Source organism: Alligator sinensis, unplaced genomic scaffold (genome assembly GCF_000455745.1).
Source record: "Alligator sinensis unplaced genomic scaffold, ASM45574v1 scaffold388_1, whole genome shotgun sequence".
Taxonomy (NCBI): Eukaryota; Metazoa; Chordata; order Crocodylia; family Alligatoridae; genus Alligator; species Alligator sinensis.
Genome location: NW_005842394.1, coordinates 1,182,791 through 1,197,357, shown reverse-complemented (window position 1 = coordinate 1,197,357; position 14,567 = coordinate 1,182,791). Strand labels below are relative to the sequence as shown.

General features: G+C 47.3%; 1 protein-coding gene and 1 long non-coding RNA gene across 4 annotated transcripts in view; one reads left to right on the top strand and one right to left on the bottom strand.

Moving 5' to 3' along the window:
• Nucleotides 1-14,567, bottom strand: part of FAM102A (family with sequence similarity 102 member A) — a 39,091-nt gene continuing 24,524 nt past the window's right edge. For 2 of the 3 annotated variants that reach the window (XM_006029717.3, XM_025211223.1), the window contains exons 5-12: nt 11,071-11,187; nt 10,527-10,573; nt 6,283-6,440; nt 4,725-4,829; nt 4,212-4,401; nt 3,908-4,029; nt 2,948-3,017; nt 1-2,141 (exon numbers count right to left, since the gene is read on the bottom strand). In XM_006029717.3, the coding sequence (XP_006029779.1) occupies nt 2,096-2,141; nt 2,948-3,017; nt 3,908-4,029; nt 4,212-4,401; nt 4,725-4,829; nt 6,283-6,440; nt 10,527-10,573; nt 11,071-11,187 (855 nt within the window). In that variant the 3' untranslated portion in view covers nt 1-2,095. Of the gene's footprint in view, nt 2,478-2,947; nt 3,018-3,907; nt 4,030-4,211; nt 4,402-4,724; nt 4,830-6,282; nt 6,441-10,526; nt 10,574-11,070; nt 11,188-14,567 lie in introns of all 3 variants that reach the window. The other variant, XM_025211224.1, reaches the window with a different exon arrangement.
• LOC112551253 overlaps nt 4,873-14,567 on the top strand; it is an 11,481-nt gene continuing 1,786 nt past the window's right edge. The window contains exons 1-2 of the long non-coding RNA XR_003095499.1: nt 4,873-6,171; nt 7,228-7,345. This is a non-coding gene — a long non-coding RNA (uncharacterized LOC112551253). The remainder of the gene's footprint in view (nt 6,172-7,227; nt 7,346-14,567) is intronic.

The following is a 14,567-nucleotide window of genomic DNA, read 5'->3' as shown; positions in this document are numbered from 1 at the left end:
AGCTATAAGGCTTTGCCTGCCCCAAATCAATATAAATTCCCTTTTGGGGGCATGGGGGGAGCACAAAAGGCAAGTGGGGCAAACTGAACCTCCCCCCCCCCACCACACACACAACAAATGGTTTGCACAAGTCAAGCAAGCAGCCTACTGGGCTCAAGAAGGGTTCACAGCATGAAACAAGATCCAGCCTTGTTATTCTGCCTACAGAATCCCCCTCTGATGACCACCATGTGCAAGTGAGACCACTGCTGCCAGTTTACCCTGTTCCCTTTCCCAGGAGCTCAGTGCGCTCCGTTCACAGACACACGACAAGGAGCCCCAAGGGAGGCTTGGCAACAGTAAGGATTCAAAAGACAAAATTAAATTGATCAGTCACAGAACCTTCTCTTCTCGCTAAACGGGACGGAGTGTGTGCATGTGTCTGAGTGGGTATGTACGCACGCACGTCAGAGGCCACTTCATAGCCAGTGATCTGGAGTGTGCCATTAGTCAAAGTGCATGGCTGCCAAGTGCTACTACAGTACAACAGCAAAAATAAAAAGGAAAGGACACTACTCAGAAATAGCTTATAGGCTGGAAGTATCTGTACAGAGGGCTGCGCATGCAGCCTGCTGCCAACTCAGGGCTAGAGTCTGCATAGATCTTCACCTGTAGTTCAGCTGCTGGGAGAATTCTACAAATAGAAGTTGGAAAAAAGACCTACATCTTTTCTGCCACAGCCCATGAGAAAGAGAGGCAGCTAAAAGCATCCAACAACTGCAGAAATCAAACTAGAAAAGAGATCCATTGAGAAAGATGATCAAAAAACAGTTAAGTCTCATTTGTTAGAAGAGTTCACGCACCTAGAACCAGGCGAGAACAAAGGCTGTGGCCAAGGCAGGAGACAGCCAGTCTGCCCAAGAAGCAGAGATGCCAACATCTTTTTGCATTGAACAAAGCTTCTCCTCTGCCCAAGAGGGGACAGACTCAGCCATGGGTCCCTTCTCACAAAGCACGAAGAGTCGCCTAGGATCAGAGAGTCCCCTTTTTGGCCCAGAAATATTGAACCATTTAACTACTCCTGTCACAGCTAAAAAAAAAACCCCCAAACCACCACACCTAGTCGCACCCTATCCTGGCCCAGAGGAGGGGTATCGGGATAAGATTCCTCTTTTGGTCCACCGTGGGCAGGTAAGCACTGTAAGGCCTCCCTCCCTGAGTCAGGCTGCCAGCCCCTCCCCCTCCAAACTGCAACCATGACTATTTTGCCAAGTGAGTCCACAGAACATATTGTTTCAGGAACAGCAAGTGCGAGCCTCCTCCAGACACATCTGGAATCTTTAAAGTGCTCCTACTAATGCCAGCAACTGGAAGTTGCCCATCCATGCCCAGCAGTGGAAGGGATACTGCAGTTCATGTCAGTCAGAGCCAGCCTTTAACCTTTGTTACCAAGTTCCATCTAGATTCCAGTTGCTTTCTGAAATGCACTTCTGGGAAATGTTTCCAATACATAGGGGACAGTGGGGTTTGGTTTTGTTGGGTGCTTTGCTCAGTCAAGTGTTGTTTTGGGAGGTAAAAAGTTTCCTTGCAATCCACGATGCGGTCAGAGGAATAAAGCATTCTGTGAGTGGCCAGCTCACCATTTCACCACGCCAGATTTCTGGTTACATTCGTATTAGTTTTCCCCTTTCAGTGGTTTGAAAAAAAAAAAAAAAAAGTTCACAGTGGTACAACCCAATGGTTTGCTGAGACAGGAGGGGCACAACCCCTTGTTGGGCATTAATCTATGGAATGAGGGACTGGGGAAAGGGGATGTGGGGAGCGGAAACACCCTCCAGATAAGAGTGTGCTCCCTGAAGAGAGACACCTTGGATCTGGTATGGAACAATGCGGTGAGTGGAAGCATGGGGAGGAGGGGGAATAATGCCAGGGTCAGGGAAAGTGCATGGTCTAGAGTGGTATGGTCTTCGAGTAGTTCTGCAGTGCAAATGTAAGGGGAGAGGTCTGCAGAAATCCCTTCTGGAATGTTGCATGTAGAGAGGTACAGATTGGCATCCACATGGCAGCGGACGGGGCAGGAGGTCTGTTTCCAGCAGGTCTACCCTGTTCTTCACATTTAATGGGTTTCAATCACCACTGGCTCGTAAACTCCAGATGAGACCCTGTGGAAGAAGGGGGAGAGCACGTTGGGTTTTTTTATTCATTCAGATTCCAGAACTGTAGCAAAGCACACTGCCCTCATGCAAGATACAGAGAATGACTAGCCATCCTGGCAACATCCCAGCCTATATAAAACAGAAACCAGACAAACAGTCACACTGGCAATCCAGTGCTGGATGACTTGAAACTGTAACCGTGATCCTTTCTAAGGATTGCAGAAAGCACTCATGGGATGACCTCTGGAAAGGAGACGAGCACTCCTGGGCTCCAGGCTCAGCTTTGCACCTTTGCTGAAAGTCCACTTTCCCCAGGGCAAGGGAGGCATGATGCCTTCTTACCTAATGAAAGGTTGTGAGGGTTAGGGAATGTAAAAAGCGCAGTGAGGCTATGCACAAAGGCTCTGCAGCACGACACAGCATTATTATGTGACCAAATTCAGTAGAAAGACTATTCAATGGAGGAAGGATTATTTACATCAGGCAGTTGCAGTTTTGCTATACTCCAGCTGGGGGCAATAGGACTCCCGCCTTGACCCAGATTTGAGAAAACCACCACAGATAGGCCATTCTCCCCATGGCTTTGTATTTCTCTACAGACCATTCCCTGCTCTAGCAGAAATCAAAAATTTTCCCATTAAGCTTGTACAGAGCTCTCCACAGCTGTAGCCTGTGAGCAGAAGGATCTCAGGTGCACTGATGCAGGAACAAAGCCATCATGTACTGCACGTTTAGAACTCCACTGCAATGCACGGAGAACCAGCTAACCCCTGCCAGAGCCCCAGTACCTGCCTGCCAGATAGGAGCCTTACCTGTTTCCCAGCTGAATACCACTAAGAGTAGTTGTGCCGTCTCTGCTCACAAACAGCCGCAGGTTACTGTCTGCAGATCAGATGGGAGAGAGTAAAGAAGTGAAATCCAAAACCATGGCAATCTGCACACATCCCCTCCAAACCATGTTGCACCACATTGGGAGAGGGAACAAATCCCTTCTACAAGTGGTTATGTACTTCCCATTTCTCTGACAGCCATCAAATCTCTGGGTACTTCTTCACTTTGAAGACACCCTCAGGTAAAAAGTCAGCCACAACATTTGGAAGAGTCAGCTCAGAGAAAGGGACATGTTAAGAGGCAGGCAAGGGGGTTCTTTTAATGTCTAAAGCCTGCCCATGCACTGAACCTCATTTCAAGAGCCTCAAAAGATGTTCCCTTGCAGTGGTGCAGTACTGGGACCATGAACATGACGGAGGTTGTTTCCTAGCTCCACCCATGTTTATTTGTGTTCAGTCTAGTTTTTCCCCTACCCCATGCCTACTCGCCCACCCACAGGGGTACAGATCCCTTACCTAACCATAAGCTCCTCTGCTAGTGTTGAGGTAATGCTGCCATGAAGGTCCAAGAGATATGCAAAAGACAGGAATTCTTGTGAATCACCTTTTATTGGTTTTATGGTGATGCCCATAAGCAAGCTTTTGGGCATCACAGTACATCAGGCCTGAGGAACAGTGCGGCGATACCCAAGAGCTTGCTTATGTTTGGACCGACCATACAGTTGGCCCAATAAAGAGAGCTCGCCCACAAGAATTCTTGCCTTGCACAGATGGTCTTTGTTATCCAAGCACACCTGCTCCAGAACACCTCAGCCAACCCCAGCAACATTTCAGGTGGGCCACATTTAACTAAAATGAATTTGGGGATCAAAGGATCAATAACATTCTGGCTGCTTCTCCCCTGCCTTCACCACCTCTCTTTTGAGGCTCCGAGTCTCTCACCTTCAGTATTGCTGACATCTGTGAAGTCCTGACTCTGCATGATTTTCTCCACTATATCATCAGCATCAATCCTGGTGTCATCCACCCAGGTTGGGTGACTCTCCATCGAATCCTTTTTTCTCCTGGAATAAAACCAAAACAGACTCAGCACATCTGAGACAGGCTGCAGATATGCCATTGTGTCCCTTCACTGTTACAATGCTATCTGACAAGAGGCTGATCAGGTTGCAAAGGAAGGGCAAAGGACTTTTTGTCTCTCTGGATGGCAGAACACTAAAAGCTTCTCCTTTATAGGGCCACTTACCGGGACGATCTATCCATTAGGAGGGCTGGTCTTGGGGGCCGAGGCGGTTTGTCCATTTTGTGGTCCTTCTCTCCTTCTGGACACTCAACTGTCATGCTGAGTCCCCCGGATGCACTGCTGCTAGTGGAGGTGTTCCGGCGATGGGTCAGGTCCGACATGCTGGAGGAACGCGAGTGCTCTGTGCTGTAACCTGTGGACACGGGCTCATCATTACACACCAAGCTTGCCCCTCTGCCGCAGCAAGATATCAGTGCAAAATATTAACAGGCAAGCCTCCAGGACGCAGAAGCTTCACTAAGATGGTCTGAGGCCTCTAGCCCCCAAAGGGGATTATACAGATTGGTCCTAGTGCAGAGTCACCCCAAACACGGGGTCCAGAAACCAGACCCTAGAGCGAGTCTTGGCCAGAGATCTGGCTGCGAATCACTGGAACGCACCACAGGAAAACAGGCTGGAGGTTTGAAGACTTGCAGTCTCCCAGGGGGTGCAAGAGTTTAACAGGTCAGTAATTACCAGAGATCTTGGACTGCTGACTAGCGTAACTGGAGTTCCGCGAGTGCCCCGAGTGAAATACTTCCTCTGGACTGGACAGATTCTGGTCTGGCTCCTCTGGTACACCTGCCAACAAACGATGGATCACTCCAATTATATCTCAGCCAGCACTGCTCTGTGCTGAAGGATTTGAAGGAAACCCTGTCACACTGGACCAGGAAAGGGTGCTTCTCCACAGACTGCTGGAGAACTAAAAGCTGCCAGGGACTATTTATAAGAGTAGCTGTGAGAGGCTCTGTCAGATTTGTGTGGCAGAGTCTAAAGTCCAGTGCCTGAATAGGCAGGGATGCAAGGTCATTCAAGCCCATTCAGATGGTAGGTCACATCTGAGGCCATTTACATCAAAAACTACCTGTTAAAAAGCATTATGCCAACTTGGTATGTGCCATGCAAGCAGCTAGATACTATTGCTGGCTCCCATAACTTAGACTACCTGTGCTGCAAAAGCTACAATTCAAGACCTAGTGCTGGAACAGCAGCTGGTGACAGAGTAGAAAGGAGCCAGAATCTCAGTGGTACAATGCAAATGTGGGAAGATCCCAGTGAAAAAGGATACACTATGTATTTACAATGGGCTAAAATTGGACAGTGTACTATAGGGACAGGTGGAATATAAACCTTAACTGACAAGTCAGATGGGGCCCCAAGTCAGCAGAAATTCACCACTACCTACAGCTAACTCGGTGCAAGGGGCAGGGTGTAGCAGGACAAATTGTTAAAAAGCAAGGAAGGGCAGAACCTGTGCAATGGGACACCTCCCTGTTGACTGCTTTTCTGTTACAACCTCATCTTTCAAAGGGTGGGTGGTGGTGGTGGGTTGTTCCACTACTGTTCACATCACCTTTGAATTTGGCTCGAAGGGTCAGATTTACCTCTGCACTTCCTCATTTGCATGTTAAAAAAAAAGCTTGCCCAAGAGATCAAATTCCTGGGAAAAGCACCAACCATTTTTTTAAGCTACTTTGCCGTGCCATTAAAGTGAACTAAGAAACATGCTATTTCTCCTGCAATATGGATCTGTCACGGTCCACGTAGGGAAGCGCAAGCTCTCTCGGAGAGAGCTGGGAAAGTACAATGCCCTTGAAAACAGACTCGCGGAAGCTGAAGAATGCTGCTTCAGCAGCTAAACGAAGGTTATTAGATCTCAGACCAAAAGCGTTAAAAATTGCAGAGGAACTTTTCCAGAAGAGCAGCCTGAACAAATTGAACAGCCAAGTGGAGAAAAAAAAAAGTGTTAAGTGTTATTGAATATAAAGAGGAACCACAGCACTGGGTACCTTTAAGAGGACTGCAATACATATATCAATTATTAACTCCCTGGCAGCAGGAAGGAATGGCTTATCTCTCTGACTAACAGAGAGGAGTGCTGCAGAGATACAGGCTTCCTCTGCTTCGTAACATTTAGTAGGTAAGCAGCTTGCAAGTTCTCTTACTTAAGGGGGTTGAGAATGACCACGCAGTGGGAGCCCCTCCACTGGTGGAGAGAGCACAGCACAGTCCTGGAACCGAAGGCCTGTACCTGAGCTGAGAATGGTGGGTCTTGACTTGGTCTGTCGGACAGAGCCAATGGAAGCTGAACCACTTGTGCTGCTGCTGGTGGTTCCCTCGCCCTTGCAGGTCAACTGCAGGGTGGAGTCCTGTCCTGGGATGGTGATCGATTTGGCTGTGGAAGGAGGTCTGCAAAAGGCAAAGCACAGGTGGTTATTCAGGAAGTCAGGCAGAGGCTGAAAGTTGATGGCCACTTGAGAGGTCCAAGGTGACCTACAAAAGGGAGCCATTCTCCTTTTGCTTCTTCATGCAGAGTGACTGGACTCGGAAAGGGACACACAGCAAGGCCTTTGCTTCTGCTGGTGTCTTTATATTAGGAATGCAAAACCTTTCTAGGTTTGCCTCTGTGGCGACTGCAGAGCTAGCGAGACTAAAACAAAGCAACCACTTAAAAAAGGAAACGTGAGTCTCAGACTAATATGTTAAAGGAGTTTGGAGCTAGAAGGGACCATTAGGTCCTCTAGTCCAATCGCCTGTCAAATTTCATCCTGTTCCAAGGCCAGCAACTTATGCTTAGTTGAAATGAACCATGCAGAGACGCAACAATAGGTGGGGCACCCACCACCTCCCTCAGTGGCTTGTTACAAGAAGCTTCTGACTTGAAACAAGATACACACCTTGGGTGTCCTTACGTGTGCTCCTGGGGTCTTGTGTATTCAGGGTGCTGTGCTTCAAAACGGTGGTGAGGGCACTTTAACTAAAGCTCATTCAACGACCTTTAGTTAAAAGCGCCTCTGCTGCCATTTTGAAGCACAGCTAAATGCATGCGATGCTGAGGCTGCTGGAGTGTGCCAATTCACACTCCAGCAGACTTGATTAATCAAGTTTGCTCTGACGTGTGTTAATTAGCATGTATTAGAGCAGGGGTTGGGCATGTGTATAGGTACCCCTTGAATTCAAATCTGCTTGGCTCTAGCTTCCTGATGCCACCTTGTTATGCCTTTCTGCATGAAGCTAAAAAGCCCTTTCAGACCTGGTGTTTTCTCCTCATGAAGTCCTTTTACCGAAAGTCATCACCTTGAAACAGAAGTGAGGTAAGATTCTATTTCTAGCTCTGCCACCAACTCCAGGACCTTCAGCAAAATCGCCCACCCCTTGAGTGGGTGGAATACAAGGCTGCATTGCAAATGCTTCCCAGGCAAAGATGTGCTGCAGATTCTCCCTTTACAGGAGGATTTCTATTTCCCCTGCCCCCGCAGATGCAGAGTCCAAGGCAGCCCCAAAACTGCAAGCCACTATCTACATGTTTGCAGTTTGCTAATCCAGAGGGTGGGTTAATAAGGCACTTGCAATGTCAATCAGGCTAACTGCTCAGCAGCAAACATCAGAGGCTCACATACCTGTCAGGCTGGGTATACATGGATGCTTTCCCCCACCCCCTTCCTTGGGTTAGATTGCTACTTCAAAATGTTAGGAGGTGCTGGCTGAGTAGGGCCACAAGCAATTTTCTCCTGTGGTTTTAATGGTACCCTAATGAGCACTGTTTCTCAATGGTACAATGTATTGAGGACTGTTTTACATGGAAGTCTCAGCTGTGGAAATTTAAGCCATTAGCATGTGATCACTATACCAAGGAAAGCCAGGGAGCCAGAATGGGAGATAAGGGACTTGAGAAGGAAAGGGGGAGGAAGAGAAGAGCAATATTCTCCAATTCTGAAAAAGTTTCTGGTCCACAGGGGAGTTGAATAAAGTTGTGAACATCTTAAAGACAGGTTTGTATTGGTAACAGTGCCTACCTAGGTTATTATGAAGTAGGCACTCACCTTTGTGACTGGCAATTACAACTAAAAATTGCATTAACAGAAAATGAGCACTTTACTGAGTTTCATTAATTTTATGGTTAATAGAAAAATGCAGCAATGTTGCTGCTAAGTAGAACTATATCTGTGCAGAGCTACAAGAACTGCCAGGTTAGGCCCTCCCCATCTTCCCAAAAAGGAGCCAGTGGAGTAGGAGGAGAAACGTCCCTTCCTCATCTTACAAAATTCAAGGCTTTATCTACATTAAAAAAAAGTTGGCAGCTTATAGCAGTAAGTCAGTATTATTCCTGGCATTATTTATACATGTTCTGCAAATGCAATAACCCACACCAGCAAAACTCCCTTGACAGCAAAACTGCATCTGCTAGTGCAAGTCATAAATCGCCACCATAATCAATATCGTCATAAATCAACGACAGTTTAGAGATGCAGACCTGGCCTAGGAGCAGGCAGTAGAGCTAGAGATTTATTCTGTTGAACAGAAAAGCACAACAATAAATCAAAACATTTCAACCAGTGCCACTGTCAGATTCCAATTCACTGCTCTCGCACAGTGAGTCAGGACATCACCAAGCAAAGACTGAAAGCCGAATGTCAAATCTCACTCCACAAGTTGTCTGCATCTCTTCAAAGCCTTGTTTTCTATAACACAACTTCCCTCTAGGCCCTCAAGCTTGATTATAACAATTCAAATTAAATACCTGTGGTTTGTTGCCAGTATCTATTAGTCTCTAAGGCCTAACAAACACCAGGGAGGAAAAAAGTGCCTTCAGTTAAGGTACACAATAACATATCATTGAGTTGAAACTACTCCTCATCCTCACCTGCTTCATAAAAATACTGCATTTACTTGCCACCCCATCTTGGAATGCATTTTTAAAGCAGGGATAGTTTCACAGTAGTTAGGGTCAGGAGGGACCTGAACAGATCACCTAGCCTGACCCCCTGCCACAGGCAGAAATGAATGCTGGGTTCACAAGACCCCAGACAGGTGATCATCCAACCTCCTCTTGAATTTGCCCAAGGTAGGGGCGAGGACCACTTCCCTGGGAAGTCGGTTCCAGATTTTGGCCCCCCTAACTGTAAAATATTGCCTTCTGATCTCCAACCTAAACCTATTCTCCATCAGCTTATGACCATTGTTCCTTGTCACCCCAGGTGGTGCTGGGGAGAAAAGGGCTCTCCCTATTTGCTGTTGATCTCCCCTGATGAGCTTGTAGGCACCAGGTCCCCCCCATGCACCAGGTCCCCCCCCAGCCTCCTCTTGCTGAGGCTGAACAAGTTCAGGTCCCTCAGTCTCTCCTTGTCAGGCCCATCCTGCTGCCCTCTCACCAAGTGGGTGGCCTCCTCTGAACCCTCTCCAGGCTGGCTGCATCCCTTTTGAAGTGCTACGCCCAGTACTGGACGCAGTACTCCAACTATTTATTTTTTCTTTTTTTGCTGAAACAGAAACATGGAGATGCTGTGCTCTAAACAGCTGTTAGAAGGGCTCCTGCTTCGCTCTGGTCGGGCAAGCAGAAGGGATGGAGTCCAATGTTAACCCTCTCACAGCCACTAAGGAACTGGCAGGAGCTCTGGGCCAAGCAGTCAAAAGCAGCTATGAATCCCTTAGTAGCTGTGAGGGTAAACACTAGCTTCCGTCCTGAGCCAGCTCAATTGCTGCTTTAGGCAAGTAAGCTGCTGCAGAGAGTTGGCCCCAATTCTGGCCCCCCCCCGCAAAAAAAACAAAACAAAAAAACCCCACAAAACCACCAAAAAAAAACCTAACTGAAGAAACCCAAACTTTTCTTCATTCTGCCTTCCAAATAATAAAATTTAATGTCTTATCTGGGGAGCGTGGGGCATGCAAGAATACGACAGTCTTTCTGCAAAGCCAAGGAGGCTAAATCAGACAAGACTCTTGGTTTGTTGTTTTTTTTAATGTGTGTGTGTGTGTTTTGTTGTTGTTGTTGTTGTTTTTTTTTTTTTTAAAGGTTGGGAAAAAAAAAAAAACAATTTAAGTTGGGTCTTCTGCCTTTGCTGCTCTAGAAAGAAATGGGCACCCACTCAGCAGTCTCCTGTAGGTCATCTGGCAGGTTCCTGTCACCTATCTATAGGTATTATCATTAACCCTTTCATACAGGATCAGGGTAGTTTTAAGAAGCCAAGTCCAGTCTTTGGCAAAATCTGACGTTGAATCCTTCAGTCCAGATTCCCAGTTTTAAACTGCTCCACTGTGCTCTTAGGGAAGTTTGTTGCCTTATAAAAATTAAACTAGTGATCTATGGAAGAGGAGACATCCAAGGTCACCCCGATATAAAGATCACCAGCCTCTTTCAGAGATCTATGTCAGTTCACGGAGCAGCTTTGTGACCCCTTAACTGTTCTCCTCCCCTGGTTGAATTTCACCAATATAGGATGAGACCCTGTAAATGCAACAAGTCCCCAAAGAGCAGAAAAGAATCTAGAAACTCACGTTTTGAAGCAGGGGTCCCCAGAGAGCAGAGACATCCCAATTGTGACCTATGGGAGACAGAAGGGGCACAAGTCAGAAGTAAGAGTCAGTTCCAAGACCGTCCACCCATCAATGACAACCATAGCTTGTGGGTCCTGTGACAGGGGGTGGAAGGAGATTTAGGACTAAGAAGCTAGCATTGCACTTGCGCTCAACAGGACCACCTCTCTCCTGCATAGTATTTAACCCACTAGCGTCACTCTCTCCAAGTCATGCCAGCAACTCCAGCAGCTTGATCCTGCAGCTAAGGCTGCTTTCCTGCTCACGTTACTTGCAAACAGAGGATATCACTGAAACATCATCGTTTAACTAAGTATCTAAGGGTGGCTGCTCTAGGTAGAAGCTGGAAGCTGCTCCTATGGCTCTAGACTGCTCTGGAAGGGCCTCTGTTAAAGGATCCCACCATCAAGAGAGTTTACAAGTGGACAGGCTAGGAACCAACTCCTGGACTGGAAACTCTGGCTGGGTTTTATGCAGAGTACAGAGCCTAGGATAAAGCCCGTACCTTTAGGATAGAGTTGTCCTGTCGGGTGTTCTTGGTGTCATAGCCTTCCAGTAGGCAGCATCGGACTGTGAATCCAGAGCCAGCGAATTCTGCCAGGTTCAGATCAGCAAAGCCCAACTGTGACCAAGAGAAAACAGGACTGGGTCTTTCACACACAGAGCAAAGGAGGACAGTGCATTCATGATGGAGGGCAGAAGCATGTGCACTACAGGGCACCACATAAGTGTAATTATGAAAGTGCATCCTGCACTCACGAATGAAAGAGATCATGCTCTGAACCTTTGACAGGAGTATCTGGGAGTGGCAGAAAGCCCCTGTACAGGGAAACAGAGCAGTTGTAGTTCTGGTCAGGACAGTGTTAACCCGCCTGCAGTTGTTGCATAACCAAGGATATGGAAGGCACTAGGTCAATGATGTGGAAAAAACAGAATCGCACATACACAAACATAAGGCACTCTTTGTACTGTGACATCCCAGAATGCACTGGAGCATGAAAACCAGGAGATGAAAGGATATTGTTGCGGATGAAGCCGAGGCATTGTTCCTGAGAAACAAGAATGAGCCTTTCAGAGGCTCAAGGGAAGAAGCATTTGAAGATCCAGCATTAAGCTCCCACAGCCATGCAGAAAGCAAGGGCAGGTCTGGCTCCCGTCAAGCCTGCCTTCGCAGTTATTATGAGGCACACCCCAAGCAGCAGAGTTTCTCAGACCCCTGACAGCTGGGAAGCAAAATAGGAGAGAAACTGAAAGTGAGGGAATTAAGTTATTGCATTTCTAAATCTTGGCTCTTTTCATAAGCTGGAAAGAGACTGAGGCAGGTGACAAAGCAAACCAAAAAAAGGTAGGTAGCAAAAAGCCAGGAGGACAAAAAGAAAGGAGACAAGCGAGAAGTGTTCAGAGGACTGGGTCTGTTATTCTGCTTGCTGGCTCTTTGAGGAATTACCATGTTCCTAGAAGAGGGAGCCCAAGGAGCCATCAGGATCACGCTTTTGCTCTCCAAAGTTTGGTGATGGGGATAGATGGGTAGATTATACCCATCAACTAGCTAGGGACATCCCTCCACTCCGTGAATAACCAAGTAATAGTCCCACAACTGGGCAATGAGAACAAGCAGCTTGAATAGGTAGGCCCTTCGCACATGAGGGTCAGAGGGACATGGTAAAAAAAATGTTAGGATAAGTTGTTAGTGTTTTCCAAAATAGTTCTTTGCACAGTCTGAAGTACTTACTTCTCTTACAGTGAGTCACTGCCTCCTTGTAATAATAGACATTTGTCAGAGATGGCAGCTTCACTTCCTGATCTACTGCATTACTCCCAGAACTGAAGCCACTGTTATACGTTTAAAATTTACTTTTAATGCATTCATCATATTGTAAGCAAACAGCTGGCTGCCACACGAAGGTGGATTCTGTTTGAGCTCTAAAAGGACAATACTAGTCCCTTGCCAGTTTGAGCCCAGATGAATGACCTAGTTCATCAAATTTTTCCTCCGCTGACTTCTTAACAGATTTCTCCATCTGCAACCTGGGCTAGTGCAGCAGAAATCAGGCATGTCCTACCAGAAGGTCTTGTATCAATGAATTATGCACCTGGATCAGTGCCATCCTCCTGAAACCTGGAGTTTTGTCGATCTTGGAAGCTGACCGGCTATTCCAGTGCTATTGTAAATCACAATTATTGACTACTCTATGAATTTTGCATTTGGATGGGTGGAAGCCAAGCTCTAAATCATAGCTGGGATGCATTTGCACAAGAAGGATGGCTAATGGGAAAGCAGCAGTAGGACTTCAAGCCCTGCCACCCCCCCACTATACACGCACAGGAATGCAGGGACAGTCAGACAGAATTAGGGCCAAGTATAGGAGGAAGAAGGTGAGACAAATAGTTCCTTCTTTAACAGCAAAGCAGGAAAGCCACCCAGTCTTCCCACCAGCCTTTAAAAAAAACAAAACAGCTCTGCATTAGACAAGTGTTAGTCCAGTGGGAGCTGTAAGAAGGTATCTGAAGGGTTCGAATTAATGCCCAAGGAACAGAGAACAAGGCTTCAACATGCAAGCCCAACACTGAAACCCTGCCTTACCTAATACGCCATTATACAGGGCAGACTCCCAGTGTGGACATGGCAGGGATAGCCCAGTGCGGGTTGGCAGATTGAAGTGGCAAATCTATTCCCCACCAGTCCAGGCAGGCTGCATTCCACCTACACTTCTGTAGACAAGAGCTGTCCTGCCTATCGATTTTGTTTATCAGTAAAGCACATTGAGGTCATGCCCTTTGTAGCTCAGAGAAAGCAGTTTCCCTCTGTTTCAATCTGTCCTTTTTAAAAAAAAAAAAAAAAAAAAAAAATCATATGGACTGGGGATTTCGGGGTCACAACTAAACCAACAAGATAGTTATGCAGCACACCTCCCACTGCCTCCAGGCACTGATGCAGGCCCCAGGGCCATCCCGTGAGAAGGCAGATGACCCCCTGCCATACACTGCCTGCTGATGCAAGGTTTGACGCAGTATGTCAAGGCCTGAAGCTTTTTCCAGGAAGCAGACTCCCAGTGCAGGGAGTTGTCTGCTGGAAGGCAGAAGCTTCAGGAGGAAGGATCCCTTAATGAAAGGATGTTCTCAGCTGTAACCTTTTGGAGCAGTTTCCTTCATTTTTTCCAGTCAGCTGCCGATGTTCTCATCCAGCCCTGGGAAAGCATTTCCACTTGGATGGTGAATCCCTCTGGCTCTTCACCAGCACCTCTGCATCCAGTAATGTCAAGCCCCAAGCTCTGCAGAAACCCAAGAGCTGCCCTTCATGTGGGAACAGCTGGAAGCATGAGCAATAGTCCAAGTCTCATGGCCCAGCTTAGTAAAACTGGGTGAAGGAGAAGATATTCAAGGTCTTGTTTCCTTCCCAAAGGGTGAGGCCCTGAGATAGCCTGTTACTTGGGTCTCCAGAAAACAAGGCCGCTTTTCTCTTGCCAGAGCTCAGGGAGATTTCACTCCTCAAATGCACAGTTGTGCTCAGGGAAGTTCAAGGAGAACTGGTCTAGATGCAGCCTGCTGACACTCATCATATCCCCTACATCCCTATACTTTGTGTGCCTCAAGCTCTTAACCATACTAGAAGAACTTAACCAGGGGGTTAGCATAGGGGATTGGCACTTGCATCAATCTCTCCTGCATGCAAGCTGCCATGCTGCAACGCTTCCCCAGCTCGCTTCTGTTGCATCTGCCTCTGTAACCAGCCCTCAAGCAATTTAGCTTGTGCCTCACTGACAAGTGGGTGAGCTACTGGTTTGAAAGAAATCAGCACTGCAGGTTTTCCCAGACCTCAAGAGTGGACAAGGCAAGTCCTTTCTACCACCACTAACCTCAGATGAGAGGGGAGCAGACAGGAGTCTGACTAGAGGCAGTGGCTAAATCAGAGCCTGGGTTAACTGCAGTAAAGCTTTTCCAATGCCCTCACCTGCAAGACTTGAGATGCATTCAGTTTGAACATAAAGGGAACCGGGGGGG